The following is an 18,343-nucleotide window of genomic DNA, read 5'->3' as shown; positions in this document are numbered from 1 at the left end:
ATGACACAAGATGAAAAGGAACTTGAAGACAATGACCTTCACATTGCAGTGAGGTTGGGTGATGTTGAGGCAACAAAGTCAGCTTTGAACAATGGTTAGACTAATTAGTTATTAATATATATATATATATATTTAGCCTAACTATGAATATGAATAATTCATAATGTGTTTTGTCTGAATTTGTTTACAAGAAAATATAAATAAAATTTCAATTAAACAAAACTTATTTAGAAAATAAGAAAACTGTAAACTGAAAACTATGATGTTTTGATTTTGGTATTTGACTTTTTAATAATAAAAGTCAGCTAAACAAAATTTTTTAAGGCTGTGTACTTTACTTGAAAGCAATAGAGCTATCAGGCTAAATACGTATCTCAATTAAACCAATGCTAGAAAATACAAAGTCTGTAGCGTGAATAATTATTTACTTTTAGGTTACCAGCCTGATGAAATTGGTTTGTTTGAGTGGAGTGCTTTGCATGAAGCTTCAAACAATGGAGACTTTGAACTAGTTGAGGTAAATCACTTATCTGGTTTCACAACACCTTTAATAGTAGACATATAAAAAAATGGATAATGTATGTTAATTATCCAATAAGATATAACAGAAAGATATTGTCGAAAAAGCTACATGTCACCGTGGTATGATTTAATGTGACAATATATAATTGAAAATTTTCATGCAATAAATTCAAACATTACTGTTTTGCAATACGTTTTACTGGTGCCTACTCGAACCTAATTTGGTAACAAATATAATTTAACTATGGATAAATGCTCTTCCTTTCTTAAGGCGTTTGACCAATTTCGATTTTTAAGTCAATATAAGCAGAGTAACAAAAAGAGTTGGACAAAGAAAAATTATAAAATTATTGTATGTTTTAAAGGTTTTGCTTGAGCATGGCGGCAATCCAAACCATCCTGACTTGGTTAGTGCAAACACATCTCTGCATTACGCCTGTTCAGAAGGTCATCTTTCATGTCTACAAGCTCTGATTAAACATGGTGAGTTATGTTTGCTGTTGCTAACAAACAGGAACAGTGTTGACATACTTAACTTCTGTTACATAAGTTTTTAGCAAGCATCAAGATGAACATATAACGCTTCTAATTTTTGTGAATAGTTTATCATTAATAATATTTAAACATAGAAAAAGAAGCTCTTAGGCAGCAATAACACCACACAAAGTAAATTTAAACAAAAAATGGAATAAAATTGAATAACAAATGAACATTCTCTGATAAAGGCATCTGTATACTCATTTAGTGCCAGAGGAGTTTATTTTTTTAGTATACTATGTCTGGTAACAACAGCATATTAAAGTTTAAATATTTTAATTAAATAGGTGGAAACATTAACATTAAAAACCGTCGGGGAAAAACTTGTATTGATTTAGTGGAAGATACAGAATGCCTGGCACTGCTAAAGAATTTAGAAAAAGGTAAGATTCAATAAGAAAAAACATGGTTATCATTAGGGCCTGAAATCATGTTGTATGTTTTGTGTGGATGTTAACCTGGGTCATGATAGCTTTTCTATGTGTGACATCATTAATACAATAATTTGTTAGCAAACATAAAATACAGCCTTATGAATAAAATGATGTGTTTTGTATTGTTTTAATATGCAAAATGATAAATAAATAACTAAATAACTGGGCACTAAGCAGTTGATGCTTTGAAGCATCGACAGCAAAATACGAAAAAAGTAAATTTCCTGCATCTATGCACGTGAACAAACATGCAACCATGTACACCAAAATACAACAATAATATTTTCAGGCAAAGAAGAAACAAAATGCAAACAGCTTACCTCACAAAAGTCACTTCACACTACGACAACGGCAATGGTTCATGAACCACCGGTTTGCAAAACACCTGAGAAATCAAAACCTCACAGCAGATTACCTCAGCAACATACAAAGAGAATAGCCTCAATGGACAGTATTGACAGCGGTGTAATTTCACCAACTCATTCTGTGAATGGAAGTAAATTGTTGGGAAATGAAAGAGTCCACCTTAAAGTTCCTTCATCGCCTGTTAGGTCAATTGGAAGTTCATACGGAAGTTTAACTTCGCTTGGGTCATCAGGATGTTCATTTTCTGATGATTGTGAGTAAACTTATTATTTAATTTCAGTCAGTGGCTAAGTCAAACAAGATGTTGTGTGTAACTTTCAATTTGTTAAATATTGGATGCTATTTTCAATATTTCAGGCAGTTTTTTTTTTAAGATCTTACGAACAAATTAGAAAATATTAAAGTTGTTTTACCTGCACTTTATACGTTTCATTTAATATTGCTGTAAAGATTGCTGTCAAAATTTTCTCAAAGTGAGCTTAACTAGAATACACCAAGGTATTTAGCTTTACTACTTTTATGTTTAATACTTTGTTTTTACATTACATATAATGAATCTGAATTTGAATATGTATATATTTAAAAAAAAATTACTTAAATAGTGATATTTTTTATCTAGGTGCTGGAGAATTTGTACTTTCATTTCGTTACAACAGCAAAAAGCAAGAGTTGAAAGTTTGCATTTGGGAAATTCGCATTCTAAGCCTTCTACCTCCTTCGCAAATGCCAAAGGTAGCGGTTAAAATCAATTTTATACAGACATTTTTATAATTTCTGTAGTATTTTGTATATTATGCATCATCTATTAACTGTAAAACAAATTATATACCTGTAGATATGTATGACAACTCTTCTAATTTGCATGAACCATCTAATTTAAAACATGTTAAAAAAATCCTTTAAACCAACACCTTTTTTTTAATTACAGTTTTTTATAAACTATCAAGGTAATAAATGTTGAAAACAGCTAAAAGGTCAAAATTACTGATTTAGTAGAGAGATAACCAACAAAAAAGAGATTTTCTTTTATAGGGATCAAGCATACATCTTTACATTAAAACCGTCATATTGCCTGCCGATCAATATGAGCCATCGACCAATCTCAAAAGAAAAACAGGGATTTACAATTTACATGCGGGCAAGACAATAGAACAAGAACACCAACTGTAAGCTGTTCTAAATTATTTGAATTTGTTTTAAAAACTACAATTTATTTCCCAAACACGACATTGTATCTCTAAAAGTGTAAAATTGTTTCAAATAAAAGAGAATAAACCAAATGTCAGCTTTGATGCCTAATTTTATTAACATTTATTTTTAAATTAATTTAAACATTTATTAAATTTTACATGTATGGCATGTAATGAATCTAGTCTAAAATGAAATAGATTTCATTAACTCCAAAAAAGTCAATAAAACTTGATCGTTAAAATATATTTTTGAATTTTGCTCAATTAGCTTTGTTTACTTTTAGCGGTACCACGTTGTCTTGGCTAGACGGGGAAGCCAAGCTGGAATTTAAAAACTCACTGGCTCTTGAGTACAGGGAAGTGCCAAAACAACTTGTAGAGCCAAGTGGCATTAAGGTGAGAGCTTGAGACGCTAAAGAGTGCCCATCAATTGGAGGGCAACCTTTTAAATGGTGGCAAGTCTTTTAGGACACAAGTGTCAGCCAAGTGGCTCCTTGCCCGCTATTTAAGTTAAAGATGTAGTGGCACAAAATAAGCCTAAGCTAAAATTTATTTTGATGCTGAAATATATAGATGTATATGATAAATTGTGTTCATTTAAGGAGTTATTAAAAATCAACTATCGTTTTTTGCACTATTAGCAACATTTACATATTACATTGCAGTGGCTAAACAGTGTTATTCATGTACTTTTTGTTTCAATTTTGGCCAATTTAATAAATCATTTTGTAAAAGTCAAATTTACTCTCGCCCCCATTTCAAACCAATTGAGTTTATGACACTCCACAAAAATAAAGTGAAACCTGTTTATAACTATGCAAAATTTATTGCAGATATCACTATGTGTACAGCCAAAGCGATCATTTATATCAAATAAAAGCAAACTACCTTCGGATCCAGTTTTAGCAAGTACAGAAATGCCTTTATCACAGGCAGTAAAGCGTCTAATGAAGGTAAATTAATGACAATTTGCTTGTATATATATATCAAAACAGCAGTTTTCTTTTTACATCATTCCTAAACGACAATAATTTAGGGAATATTTTAAAATTCTTTTCACTCTTTGTAACATCAAAACAATATTTCTCATTTTGCTACACTGTATGTATAACAAATATTTTTAAACTAAATTATTATCTGTTCTTTTGTAGAAGTGAGAAAATAATATTGAGAGTCTATTTCTAATAGGAATCATACGAAGCTGAAAGGCATGAAGTCCCGGGAATTACAAGACAATCATATCAGCTTGACTCTGTGCTGTCACATAGTGGCGTATCGAATCCTTCGTTTAACAGCGATCCTAGCGTTCAAATAGAGATGTCTTTGCTAAACGATGAACCAGAAAATAGTCCAAGGTTGGTAAAAAACTAAATTTGTTGGATTCTATCGTTTGCACAAGTGTTACTCTTGTAAATATACCGGTATAAAGTAACTTGGCTAACACATGTGCCCTAATTACTTGTGGTTAAAAGGTTATTAGTGGTAAAATCAAAATGTTTTAGAAATTTAGGAACTTCAAAACTTTGTTTTTTAAATATGGTAAATTTAAAGCCTTCGAAAAGGAAAAAAAGTGGGTGCTTATAATTTTGTTATTTATTTTATTTTTAATACAGATGTGCCAGTGATAGTGAAATTAAACACAAATCAAGCAGCAGATCAAAGCCAGTAACTTCTCCAGTTTTGCTTCATGTTGAAATCGATGACGATTTAGAAAACGAAATGGCAGTAAAATACAAGTAATACAAATTTTGTATTTTTTCTGTAGCAAAAGTTACAACTTGTAAAGCACAAGTCTTAAGATGCATTTCTTAGTTTATATTTAATTGGTATGGTTAAATAATATATTTACAGTTAGATTAGTTTATATGTCCTAAAATTTGTTTTTATTAAACGCATATATTTAAAGCGAAAAAAAGTTAATTGTTGTTTAAATTGTTTGTAAAAAGTAGTAAGAATATCAAAGCCTATAGCCTACAGAAGTAGGTGGCATTTTGACCGTTTTGAATAGCTTTTTCGGTGTTAAATATAAAGTTCTGTATGGGCTTTGATATTCTTACTACGTCTTAATACAACCTACAGCCATCATGCTCCAATGTTTGTAAAAACTATTCAAACCATTAAGTTCTTCAACTTATGCTGTTGCAGTGAATCGTCACTTAAAAGCGTTTCAACACACGTTGGTCATGCAAATAAGTCCTACAAAATTCCCATCGGTGTTCCAACTATTTCAGCAGGCTTAAGTCGGGTTGAGGTTCATTCCACTAAACGCAGGTAGAATTTAAGTCCTACAGTACTTTTAAAAATGACAGGCCTCTCAATTTTAAATCAAATGTAACAATCTATTATTTTGCAGGGATAAAAATGTAGGACTACAAATGCCACAACTGACCAGCGACTATTACAATCCTGCATTGATGAAACAGACTGGTAAGTAGGTAGAATCAATGTGATAAGAAAAAAAACAAAATCTATGGTTTTAACCTGCCATAAAAAAGGCTATAGATACGAAACCAGGGAACATTATAATTTAAAAAGCGTCCAACTATTTATTTGTAAAATTTTATGATTTTTTTGTTAGTCTACATCCCTTCACCCCAAAATGAATCATTAGAAAATTGTGAACATAATCATTATTCATCACATCATTAGAAAGATGTGGACATAATCATTACCCAAGCATTTCAATCTATTTAAAAAGCCCTTACAGAAGTAGGTAGCCTATAATTTTGAACGTTTCCAATATCTCAAAGATATTCTACCTACTTCTGTATTGGCTTGAATACAATTAGAAGCACTTAATGGTAAATTTTATTCTTCTGAAAAAATACGATAACTTTACTTTATCTGCAGATACTCGCGGAAGAAGCAGTCACCATCATCAAAGGCACAAACACAGACCGAAGTCTGCCAGTAAGTTACTTGCCTCTGTGTCAAGCAGCCTTATTCTGCCCAACACTTCTGCTGTTAAGGCTCTAGACAATGAAGAAATGTCCGTAGGAAGTCCTTCGGAAGAAGTAAGCAAAATTATTAGCTTTGTAGAAAGAAATTTTGATTTTAAACACATATTTTAACGTTGCATTAATGTTACGTCTAAAAGTTACTATTATTTGTTTTGGTCAATTCGTATGCACTATTGGAACCATTAAGTTCTTCAACTTACATTTTAGTAGTGAATTGTCAACAAAAGCGACTCAACACGCTTTGATCATGAAAATAAGTCCCCTTTCTTTAAATGCTTATTTTGGAAGGCCACTTAAGAAATAATCTTGAGACTAATTTTCAACTGTTTAGACTAAATAAATGTGTCCTAAATTGAGTGGCATTTTTCATTTAGGTGCTTCTTTTTGTATGGCCAATATACATTAAATCTCAGTCAATCTTTTAAGTTGGTGCTTTGACAGGTATAGGCCTACATATTTAATTAACTGAATTTGATTTATTTCTTGAACGATCTAAAGACTTTTCAATATCCGTTAAATGCGACACTTCACAAAAAACAATAGGACTGACAAGACCGTTTATTTTGTTTTTCAGCAAAGTGATTTTGAGCCAAGCGAAGGCGGTCAGCTTTATACTCACAACCGTTCAAACTCGTCAAGTTCATTCACAGAAGTCGACGAATCTCCTTCGAGGCGAAAAAACCCAGTGACCTATTCCTCGCCCAAGCAAAACCGACAACTCACAGTTCCACAACGACGCCAACAACATCCAAAGCAAAGTGCCTGGACCCTACAGATGGACCCAAACGACGTGGCTGTTGATTTGGAGCGGAGAATTAAAACGCAGCGAGACACGACAGAGCAATACGAACTGGACACCTTTGCAAAACACGGCGGCGATTTTACGCACAAATCACGCGGTGAATCTAGAAATAGGCAGAGACATCGCAAAACCGACTCTGGTAGATCTCCCACCAAAGAACAGGCGCTTAGAAGACTGGTTTACGACGAGTTTAGTTTGAGTCGCGAGGCGCATCAGTCGAATGCTAACCCGGGCTTTGTAAACGATTAATATCGACTGGATTGTTTTATCGTAGAGAGCAGTGGTCGGCAAACTGTGGGCCGCGGCCCAAATATGGGCCGCAGAGCCATGTTTTGTGGGCCGCGAGCTACATTTGAATAGTTTAATGTTATCATGTTTTTTTTTATTATTGGATCAGCTTTTTTTTTATTTTTTATATTGGATCAGCTTGGAAAAGCCCAAGTGACGAATGTGGTCCTTGGAGCCTGTCAAACTATATTTTTTTGCCAACTTCAACTATATGTAAACGCAAAATTTTTCGCGCTTCGCGCCTATTTGTTTTGTTTTTAGTATGTTTTACATAATAGCATGGCAGTGTTTTGGGAATCGAGGCGCCGTGTAATATTTCACCTCTAAATCAAATATCTTGTGTCTGCCACTGTTTTCGTAGTAGTTTTACTTAGTGGGCCTTCACTTGCTCTTCAAAGATTACTTTGGGCCGCGACAACAAAAGTTTGCCGACCACTGGTATAGAGTAAACGCAGTAAGAAAATTCTTGTTGGTAGCAGTACCAGGCATTTCAAATGTTTTTTTATTTTTCGTTATAGCAGTTAAAAAATGAGATCGTGAAATGGCATCAAACAACTTCATTAAAAAACTAAACTGTGTCTTACAGTTGAAATGGCAATAAGTTTTAAACTGAATAAAACAAACTACTGTTACAAAGTGAAAACATAAATTTCACTATTTTTTTACAAAATAGAAACCTGAATTTAAGTACAGCCTATATATTTTATTTGAGGGTGAATTCCCTTTTTGTTTATTCCGTCTACCAAACTTAAATAACTTCACAAGTGCAAAAATAAAGGGTTATTGGACAGCGCGTTATTATAGAAACGCTTGTTTTTAATCAAATTTGCCCACAATGTGCAAGAAAAGCGTTTTCGCCATGGTCATAGATAGAGCCACGAGCTTTGATCAAGTGCAATGGTGTTGTTTTTTTCCATTTTTTACACCATATACCTTTATCATATATTTCGTCTTCCATGTTTTGTTCGCGCAGTCGTATTTTTTAATGTTTCAACGAACGATCGCCTTTTTATTTGTGCCACTGTAACTGCGAAATAAATTATTATTACACAATTTAAAATAGTAAAAAAAGGAAAATTGACAAAAAGGTTTAAGTACGACAGAACAAATTTTGAAAACCGGGCGAAATCTTTGCTCTGCGTGAAAATGAAGAAGTGGTGTGAAACAATAAAAACGAAACTTTTATTGCAGCAATTAGGAAAAATATATTCGGTTAAAAACTCTTCAACCAAAAGCCATCGCAGAATAACCAAATCTGTCGTTTAATGATGCAAGCAAGACAGGCTAGATACACACCTAGCCTACAGTGAGGTTCGAACTCACGACCTCGGTCATATCGCGACCGTCGCTCTACCAACTGAGCTACACAGGCTCAGAGAGGAGCAAGTGGAGAAACAACCATACGCCAATGCTTGCTACACTCTGTTAGTACAAGTAGCTTTACATGGAAGGGGATCTATGTGTTCAACAACTGTAAACGTTGGTCAAAAAGCAGCTTCAGAAGGGCTAGATCACTGTTGTTGAACACATATGTGCGTGTATCTTTCATTGAATGGTTAAAAACCCATCATAATTTTTCGTTTTTTCGGCGTTTTTCTGCGCGAGGTAGACTTGGGAGAATAGGTTTCCTTTACTTTGGCAGAAGATGCGGTTCTAAATGGGGAAAGCACATTAGAACCATCTCTGCCCCTGAATTGAAACGATGCACCAGCTGCAGGGGAGCTTTTAGCAGGCGAAAATAATCGCGAAGTCGACTGGAAAAAGCTGAACTGACTTGGACCGGTTTGGTTCAAATGCTTTGAGTTTTTCTGAGGAGAGGAAACGATAGCGTCGGTTTCAATGCCAGGTTGAATAGAGCTGTTATGAGCTGGAGACGAATAAGGAGAAACAAGGCTTAGTTTGTTGATTTCAACGTTATCCAACTCGTCCTGAAGAGGTGCGGTTGCTGGACTTAGGTTTGCTAAAACGTCGCTTTGACTAAATTGCAAAGAATTTTTTACTTTGTCTTCCGCTGGAGGATTTAAAATTTCGCCTGTTGCATCTGAAGGATCCGGACTCGCTCTAGGTGAGCGTAGATCGAACGCCGACATCGATTTTCGTCTTTGTTCTTCTAGCTGAAGCGCTTGCTTCTGTTCGTCCTTTTCAATCCAAACGTCCTCATAGGATCCGTCCCATGTGGAAACCAACACTCGACCAAGATCAGTCGCGTTGCTGGTGTCTATTAACTGGAGCGGCTTAACTTCGTGTTTTGTCACAGTCTCATCGAACATCACCGGGCGACCTTCTACACTTCCCGACGTGATTGGAACGCCGGAACGATGGCAGTGCAGCAGCGAGGAGCCGTACTCGAAGCAAACTCCGCACCTTGGGCAGTTCTTAGCGTTTTCTAGCTGAAGGCGGCGGAAATTTTCCAAATCGCTGTCGTCCGAGCCGCTGCTGCTGTTTTCAAACTTGGTGGGCAAGAAGTGATGGCGCGTTCTCAGAATGCACTCGTCCTGACAGAGCGGGCATTTTGCCGAAGTGCGCACGCGGAAGTTCTTCTCGAACCTTCGCTTCATTATAGGCGCCGAGTAGCGGACGAAATGCACAGGGCGCTTGCCTTGCGCGACAAAACAGCTCTCCCGCTCTGAACGCTCAATATTCTGCGCCGCGATTTTGCCAGCCCAGTCTTCCTGAAGCCTTTTCACCGCCGAGGACTCTTTAGACACGGAGGGCTCTCTTAATCCAGTCGTCACGTTAAAAACGTCGGTTTCTTCCGCTATTTTACAAACGGAGTGCATGGGCTGGTACAGCAAGTCGCCGCATTCAGATAGCTGTAACACAACGGCTTTGCGTTTAAAACCAAAGGCGGCTAACCCTACAGTGGGCATCGACAGTCTGCCAGCAATGTGAGTGCTACAAGGGAGCGGAAAACTTGAGGCCGATCTTCGCAGAGATTTGAAGCTGCCGATTGATCGAGGAAGGGTTTGAGACGACGGTGGGTTTCGGCTTGTTCCTTGTGGTGTGAGTGTTGTTGTTGTCTTGTACTGGAAAGAGTGGACTTCCTGGGGTAGTTGGTTTGCGGCGACCAGCAGCGAAACGTTTTCGTTTCTGTCGGGGAAACTCACGTGGGCCAAGTGCTGACAGGGTTTTCTGCAAAATAAAAAGAGCTTACTAAAAACAAGCTTCCGGAATTTCTTATCTGTTTTATCCAACGTTTCGGCTACCTAGTACCTCTTATGCAGGATTGATCAGGAAATGCAACAGCAACACTTTAAACACCACCTAGAATGCCTCGACAAAAAATAAGATAAAATGCAACAATCAACGAACTTGTTTGTCTTTTTAAGACAGCAGCCGGATTGCATTAAAATCATCCTTTTTATGAAATAAAAAAAAACTTAACGCCGCGAACCTAACAACACACTTACAAACATTCAGCAAGCTATAGTTGTCTTATCTGGTGTGTGCATGGCTCTTCATCTTGTGTAGCTCAATTGGTTGAGCGATGGTCCCAGTACGGCAGAGGTTGTGAGTTCGAATCTCAGCACAGGCTCGGTTTACGAAATGTGTGCAGCAGGCTACGGTGGGAATGTTTGTTTCCCGAATTGCTCCCAACTGAGCATGTGTGTTAAATTTTGATTTCGGTTTCACCAAGGTCGTTAGTTCGAAGCGCACACAAGCTTAGTGAAGCCTAGCCGTGCTTTGCATTAAATCCTTGGTCAGACGAATAATTGGGAAACCTATCTTTACAAAAAGCAAATGGTATCTGTTCAGTGCATTTCAGTGTAACTATTTTTTATTCTTTATTTCATTTATTTGCCAATTTAATTGGGTAAGCATTCTATCAAAATAAGATCTGAATCCAGGGGAACATACAATACCATGTTTGGGGTACGTGGTGGCTAATGGGTGGGGTTAGAAATTGCTCTAGGGTTTAAATTATTAGGGGAGTATTGTACTTATGGGTTTGGGGTTAGGTAAAGTGTTGTATAGGCCTTATTCTCGCCATTTCGGTCTTATTCCGATACGTTTAGGACTTGTTCCAAATTAGGTTTTACGACTATTAGCTATTAGTACTATTTTGGTCTTATTCCGAATTGTGTTTTATTCCGACGTTGATGTTGTTCTAATTTCGGCCTTATGGCTGGAGTCCGAATCCAGTTGGGTAGGCCAGTGCGTCCATAATAAATGCCTATACAAATCTGAATTTTCAAATTGGCTTAGCACGGTCAATACTGAACCAAACGTACTCAGATTTCGTTTGTAGGGTTTTTAGACGCAACCTAACAATTCAAGTCCCCACTCAAATTGGACAGAAAAGTGTTTTTTTGACCAACCATACTACACAGTACAAAGGCTTCAGTATCTGGTCAAATACACCTGTTTTCACTACACATACTTACTTCATAGAAATGGACCACTGCAGCAGCGGGTTTCTGCAAAACCTTCGATCCATCAGCATCAAGTGTGCTTGTGTGGCCACAACGCAGTGGTTTTCTTTGTCGCAGCTTGAAGGGTTTGAAAAGCAATTTCCCGGTAATATTGTCATTATTTGTTCGCCGGCGAAAGTCGTTTTCGGTGGAACTATAAGCACTCTGAAAAGCGGAAGATTAAAGTTTAGAGAAATTCATTGTTTTGTTCGATATAGTTGTATCTAGGCTGTTCGATAATAACGGATCTATGCCAAGTGGTATATATAAAAAAAAATAATAATTTCCTTCTGTTGAAATGCGGTTTGCACGGTATTAATTCCGACTAAGTGTAAGATAATAACATAGAAGCATCACACTCACAAGTATATAGTGACAGGAAAATTACACATTTTGTGTGGTAAAATATCATAAACAAATAAGATATATATTAGTAGACTGCAGAAAAAACGGTCCATTACTTAAGTTTAATTCTTCTAACATTATTCGTAGAATTCTAAAAAAAACAAAAAAAAAAAACAACGACGTGTAGGTTAAAAATTAAGGTTGGTTGAACGCATATGACAAATCATCTAATTTTTTTGGTTCAGCCTAATCATAATATTGTATTTTAGCACCTTGATGGCGACACAGATGTGGTCCTCATATCAATCATAGCCACTTCACTTCTCTTTGCAACATAAAGTTGTCGAGGATGGGCTGCGAACATTGCTTGAATCCAAGTGTTTTTCAATGGATTTCTTTCAGAAGTCAACATTACGCGTTGAAGTCCAGCGCCATTTTGCTGTTGCGATAAATATATCGCAATTAATAAAACAGACAAAAAACGAAATGTCAATGAAAGCCAGGGCATTACTTAAAGTAGCTATTTTATTAAAACAATTAGGCAAGTACTTGATATTTTTTAAAGAATGATATAACACACAAAAGGAGTTCATTTTGACAATTACTAATGATGCTGAATAAAGATATAAAAAAAATGAAATAAAAAAACTAAATAAAATTAAAAACATAATGGCTCTAGGTAAGATACCAAAGCCCATACAGAAGTAGAAAGCATTTGTGAACGATTCGAATAAATCTTAGGATAACAACTGTGGTTTGTAGTGAGGGGTAGAATTGATTGAATAAATAAGTCCATTCAGAAGTAGTTAATGTTTTGTGAACGCTTTATTCTGTAGAGGGTTTTACATTCTTTGTATAAAACAAACTACAAGATGACAGTTAATTTTGTATTCTACCTCGACATCTACTTTCGTTTCCAGATTAGCATTCCACAAATGCACAGATCCGTCATAGAGTGCGACAACACTTTCCCCGGGTATATAAGGGCTGACAGACATGCTACTTATCAACGTTGTACTTTGCAGAGCACCCAACTCATTTACGACATTTTCAGAGTCAAACGTAGGTCTGTGGTGATAAAAATTATAAATGTTACAAAAACTGGCAACAATATATTTAAAGAGAAAGCATATATGAACAATAATTTATACTGCTTAAATTTTATGTGCTTAATTAAAATTATTATTAGTCATTTAAAATTAATAGGACTGTGTTTTATTTTAACAAATAAACAAAACTCAAGACTTGAGCTAGGCGAATATATCGGTTGGCAAAATTCAAAATACAATCGGCTATTGTATTAGTTCAAAGAAGTGATATGGATGATATCAGTCAATGTCGACTGTTAAACACCCCAAAAATTTTAACAAAATAGTCTAACTACAAAATCAAATACCTTAAACTTTCAGATGCATCAGGGATGGAAATTTGACTTTCGTCCAAGCAAGCCATTACCGCGTTATAATGCGACCTTGCAGAAAAAATGCATGATTTTTCCTGTACCCGAGACTGGGTGGCACAAGTTTGAAGAATTGTTCCGTTTAACTTCATCCTAAACAAGAAAATCATAAACAAATAAAATATAAGTAGGGTGTGGATTAAATTTTAAATTTATTTCATAATACTAGAATTTTACATGCTCTTAAAAAAACAATATATGTTATTTTGCATTGATTTTTCAGACAAAATTTTATGTTAAATCCGTACCTGAATGAAGACCCAACATCAATTTTTAGATTGAAAGGATTTGAGTCGGTGGGCTGCATAAAAGAAAAGAAAACAATTTTGAAATAGAAGATGATATATTCAATAAATAAATATAGGGGTGGATTTCAAGTAAAGGCCATAGAAGAAAAAAATGGAAAAAACATTTTTTTTATTTTCCTAAAAAGAAGCAAAATTAAAATCGATCTTTTCAAAGAAACGAACATACTTATGAGCATCAATAACTTGCATCGCCAATATGTAATACCTGAGAAGATTCAGTTGAAAACAACTGCAAACTTAATTCATCCATTGCTTTGCCCTGAGGATAAACCAAGAGACCGCAGTGATATCGCTCACTAAAAAATAAATAAAATACTGTTAGAATACATCCGAAAAACTTTTGGATAACAGAAATCGTTTAAAAAGCATCAATTAATCTTTTAGATAAAACTTGACAATTTTTTAAATAAAGCATATTTTTTTAAATTAAGCAACCTTTTATGACCTTATTTTTATCGTAAATAACAAATTAGCGAGTTCTGGTATGTTTAATCTTAGCGCTCTGCCTCAGTAAGACTATCTGCCTGATTCTCAAAAATACCAAGAAACGTAATTACCATTATTAATTATTGACAACAACAACGAGCTTGCGCATTACAATAATTTACATATATTATCGACTAAACAATCAACAACTAATCAAAGACTTTTACATAACACTTTCCTTAATCATAAAATAAATCTTTAAAACTGCATCAATACATAGCAACACTATGCTAACAAACTATAACATTTTCTAACATTAACTTTACCATTCCATTAAAATAACCAAACATAATCAAATAATTTCGCCTCATATACACAACAATCGCATGATCTCACATGCTATAGTCATACACATAGTCGCGAGGTGAGTAGCGTGGTAACCGGCGCCTATGAAACGCACGAATTTAAAAACCCATCGGGGTACTGAGTGTGTTAATTTAGAATTCCTTAAGTATAATTACTAACGGCTAAAGATGTTGCAAGACCGCAACATAACCTAAATGATGATTAAAGTAAGAATTTCAAATTCACTTTCATTTTATTTGAGATACTGGTGATACTCTTTTTTCAAATAACATCAAAACAAACTGATTTTCATTTGTATAAGTTGTTCTTAGTTTGACGCTTATTAAATTTTGATTAACAAAGAACTTGATAAACAGAAAACATTACTCAGTGTGCACTAAGCATAACAGCGTTATTAATAATTTAGAAAATATTATACAATTCATCCACTGTAAATAGAAGACAAAAAAGTTAGTACTTAATTAGCCTTTCTTTTGAACATAGCTATTAAATAATTTGTGCATTGTTGAAAAACATTGTATTAATCCACACAATAATTTTTGCCACAAACCCACACCTTTCCATAACAGTGTGATGTGTAAGGCAACCTCCAGTGTAAGATTGGTCAAACACAGACTTTGCACGTTGTTCAATCTGCTCCTCAAGCAGCAGTTCGTTAAGCAAGTCATGTGAAATGTCCAAAATTGAGGGGTGGAAATTAGGCAGCCGTCTAATGAGTGCAAATTTCTTTGGTAGTCTGCTCATGTCAGCCATGGCATCCTGGAATTATATTTGCAGATTAGTAACAATTGTATATACAAAAAAAAATATCACAAAAATACACAGAACAACATATTTTTCTACCTGTCAATTTAATTTAAGAACAGCAAGTGTTATATACCTAATTATTTATTCTAATATCAATGGTATTTGGGACAAAGTTTACCTTTTAAATTAGAAATCACTACGTTCACAAATCATGGCCAAAAATTCTTTCAAATTGGTATTAGACCGTCAATCTAATACAACCCTAGTATCAACAAGAACCGATACTACACCGTGGCAGCAGGAATCAGATCCGGTCCGATATTATCAGACATCCCTGGTTGTGTCGTGAACTTTATGACATCATCCCCCAAACATTTAATGCTTAATAAATGCCAAACCTTAGGAGGCACATAGCCATATCCTGCTGACTTGGTGCCATCTGGGAAATATTTGGCAAACATCTTTAGAAATGTTCCATGATATGCGTCTGGATGGTCGGTGAGCAAATTTAAAAGCTGACTTTCAATATCAAGGACCATGCCTAAAAGGTATTGGTTAATAAGTTTCTGATAAAACAACTTTGGTTTTTTTTTATGTATTTTTCATTAAAAATGATATGCAGCGAAGGCCAAAACTGTTTACAAAAAAATATAAAGACTGGCGGTCGCAATATAAAGACTGGCGGTCACAAACCTAAAGTCCTTGAAAATTTTGAAAAGTTACCAATTGAAAAAAGTGTTTAGAAGCAGAAAAAGAAATGCATTCAGTTGCAAGCAAACATAAAGGCCTTTGAAAGTTTTGACAATTATGCAGACTGAAAAGTTTAAGATATAAAAGTATACCTGCCAACAACTCCTAAGTGACAAAACCTAACATTTTTGTTACTATTATAATTTAAAGCGAGCATGGCTAGGAAATAGCTTTTTTATGCAGTGGCACTTTTGTAATTATGGTTTGGCGTTTGAAGGCTAGAAAGCAAAACAATCTATGATGCTAAACGACTGATGATGCTTTTGAAACAAAATGTAAATATTGGTATGACATTGATAATTAAATATTCCATTACCTCCTTTATCACTGAAGTTTGAGCACAAGTCCTTGTCAGTTGGGTTTGAAATGACTCGAGAAATGTTATTTGGTTCTCCGATGGGCAGCACTTCACAAGATGGCTTGAAAATACTAAAAACAAACCTGTTTAACTCAGGAGTTCAGAGCATTTAACATAGAGGCCAAGTCAATTAGCAGAAATGGAATTTTTTGTAAGGATTTAACTAGTTACGTTCAGAAAAGACAATAGAACTTTTTTACCAAGAAATTCAAACAAGTGTTTTATATCGCTGTGAACATAAAAATGTTATACAGCTTATGACTACTTTATTTACTTGAACTGACCGCTCACATTTTCTAATATCACTGAAGGGAAAATAAAACCCACCTTGTTTGAAAATGATCATTTTCATGATTAACAGGCATTTCCTTTTTGGCAAAGAAAGTGAACTCTTCTTTGTTGGCCTAATAAACCAAACAACAGTAAATGAATCAACAAGTTAAAAAACAAAAATCTTACACAAAATTGCAAAATTTTAGGTGAATACATTGATTTACAATTAAAAAATATATATTGATGCAAAAGACTGTAATACAAAAATAAGCAAATTTTTTGTTGGTAAAGGATAAAACTCAAAAGTAATATACAACTATACTCAATTTACAAAATTTAAAAACTACAAAGTTGCTATTTGCCATTCAACCAACAATGGTATTAATTAAATTTATGTTACTGAGTTCTTTATTATTTTCATGATTTATTTCCTAATCATTTAAATTAACTTTGAAACCAGTTAAATAGCCTCGAAAGGTGCCGATTGTTTATTTGGTATTCATACACCAATTGTTCATTATTAAAAATAGGCCGATATTTGGCTTCTACCGATATATCGGTATCGGTAAATGTAGGCCGATACTTTTGCCGATATTTTAGTACAAAAATATGGTATAATTTTTCCTGTACAACAAACAACTTGTCAATTGTTTTATGAAAAACATTTTGGTTTTAGCATCACGCCAAGTTAATATGCAAAATAATAGTTTAATAATTAATAAAGGTGTATAAACAAAACATTATTAGGATTTCATTTTCAATTTATTCAAGTTTTGAACATTTCCCAGGTATATAAAAAAATCGGTATCGGTATCGGGTATCGGTTGAAAAATTGTAAAAAATCGGGTATCGGTATCGGTCCAAAAAATGGATATCGGTTGATCTCTATTTATCATACATTTCATTAAACTACTGGTGTTAGGGGAGTAAGTATAAACTGACATCAAATTCCAAATTGATGGCTTCCATACACCCATACTCCGAGAAAACATCCTGATGGTTTGTGCAGGTAGATTTTCTCCCGTTCGGAAGCAAAAAGCTGTAGAACTCTCTTCCGTAATCAGGATGATCCATTGTTGTTGTTTATTGTTAAAACTTAAACATGATATTTCTTGAATGTGCTAAGCAGGGGTTGTGTTCTACCCTGACCATTGTAAATACCTGCACACAACTGTCCGAAAAATTTGTGCATCAATTTATGTTTTACTACAAATAATAACCATAAATAAACCAAATTAGAATTATTGGTCTTCACAAAAAAGGGAAGCATGCAACTCGAAATTTCATTGTGGCATATCCTTAGCCAGCAATCAGACTTGATTAAAATAATATTAATATATTTATGAATACAAATATACAGTCATATTCGGCGTTAAAATTCAAATATGTTGGATATCTTGTTTACTTACTGAGATATTTACACGAAGAAATTTCAGGCTGCATGCTCCCCTTTGGTAATCTGCTCGGGGATAAATCGGTCGACGGTTGCACTAAGCTTCAGCCGCACATTTCATAAAAAATCACCATTAAATGTGTTCAGTTGCGAAAAGCCAATTAAACACTAAAAACGTCAGTTGCACTTATGTATTTTAAAAGTATTTATTTACGGTCAAATAAACTAACAAATAACTTCATTACAACCCAGATTGGATACTTTGGGTATTGTGTGGGGAGTGGTTTATGTGGCTTATTATTGTGCAAAGTTAAAAAAAATTCTGCTGAAATTTACCAGGTTAAAATAAGTTTGATTCTTAAATTTGCAATGCTAAAAAATTACTATAACAACAATTTCGCACATTT

General features: G+C 34.6%; 2 protein-coding genes across 2 annotated transcripts; one reads left to right on the top strand and one right to left on the bottom strand.

The window, feature by feature from the left end:
- Positions 1–7,175, top strand: LOC146157527 (uncharacterized). Its single transcript, XM_083387835.1, has 15 exons — positions 1–94; positions 435–517; positions 888–1,005; positions 1,347–1,442; positions 1,783–2,112; positions 2,479–2,591; positions 2,892–3,025; positions 3,334–3,445; positions 3,883–4,002; positions 4,238–4,404; positions 4,663–4,785; positions 5,195–5,320; positions 5,403–5,476; positions 5,900–6,063; positions 6,584–7,175. Exons 1-15 carry the CDS (start codon positions 1–3, stop codon positions 7,058–7,060), a joined length of 2,331 nt encoding a protein of 776 aa, XP_083243961.1. The 3' UTR covers positions 7,061–7,175.
- Positions 7,176–8,120: 945 nt separating this feature from the next.
- LOC146157526 (uncharacterized) lies at positions 8,121–17,682 on the bottom strand. Its single transcript, XM_083388236.1, has 12 exons — positions 17,486–17,682; positions 16,598–16,674; positions 16,229–16,341; positions 15,561–15,703; positions 14,972–15,174; positions 13,829–13,919; positions 13,564–13,616; positions 13,253–13,408; positions 12,753–12,924; positions 12,129–12,295; positions 11,485–11,676; positions 8,121–10,231 (listed from the first exon to the last, which is right to left on the bottom strand). Exons 1-12 carry the CDS (start codon positions 17,615–17,617, stop codon positions 8,656–8,658), a joined length of 3,075 nt encoding a protein of 1,024 aa, XP_083244362.1. The 5' UTR covers positions 17,618–17,682; the 3' UTR covers positions 8,121–8,655.
- Positions 17,683–18,343: the final 661 nt, after the last annotated feature.

This window comes from Ascidiella aspersa, chromosome 4, assembly GCF_963924565.1.
Source record: "Ascidiella aspersa chromosome 4, kaAscAspe10.2, whole genome shotgun sequence".
In the NCBI taxonomy this organism is placed as follows: Eukaryota; Metazoa; Chordata; class Ascidiacea; order Phlebobranchia; family Ascidiidae; genus Ascidiella; species Ascidiella aspersa.
This window is presented reverse-complemented; position numbering and strand designations above follow the sequence as displayed.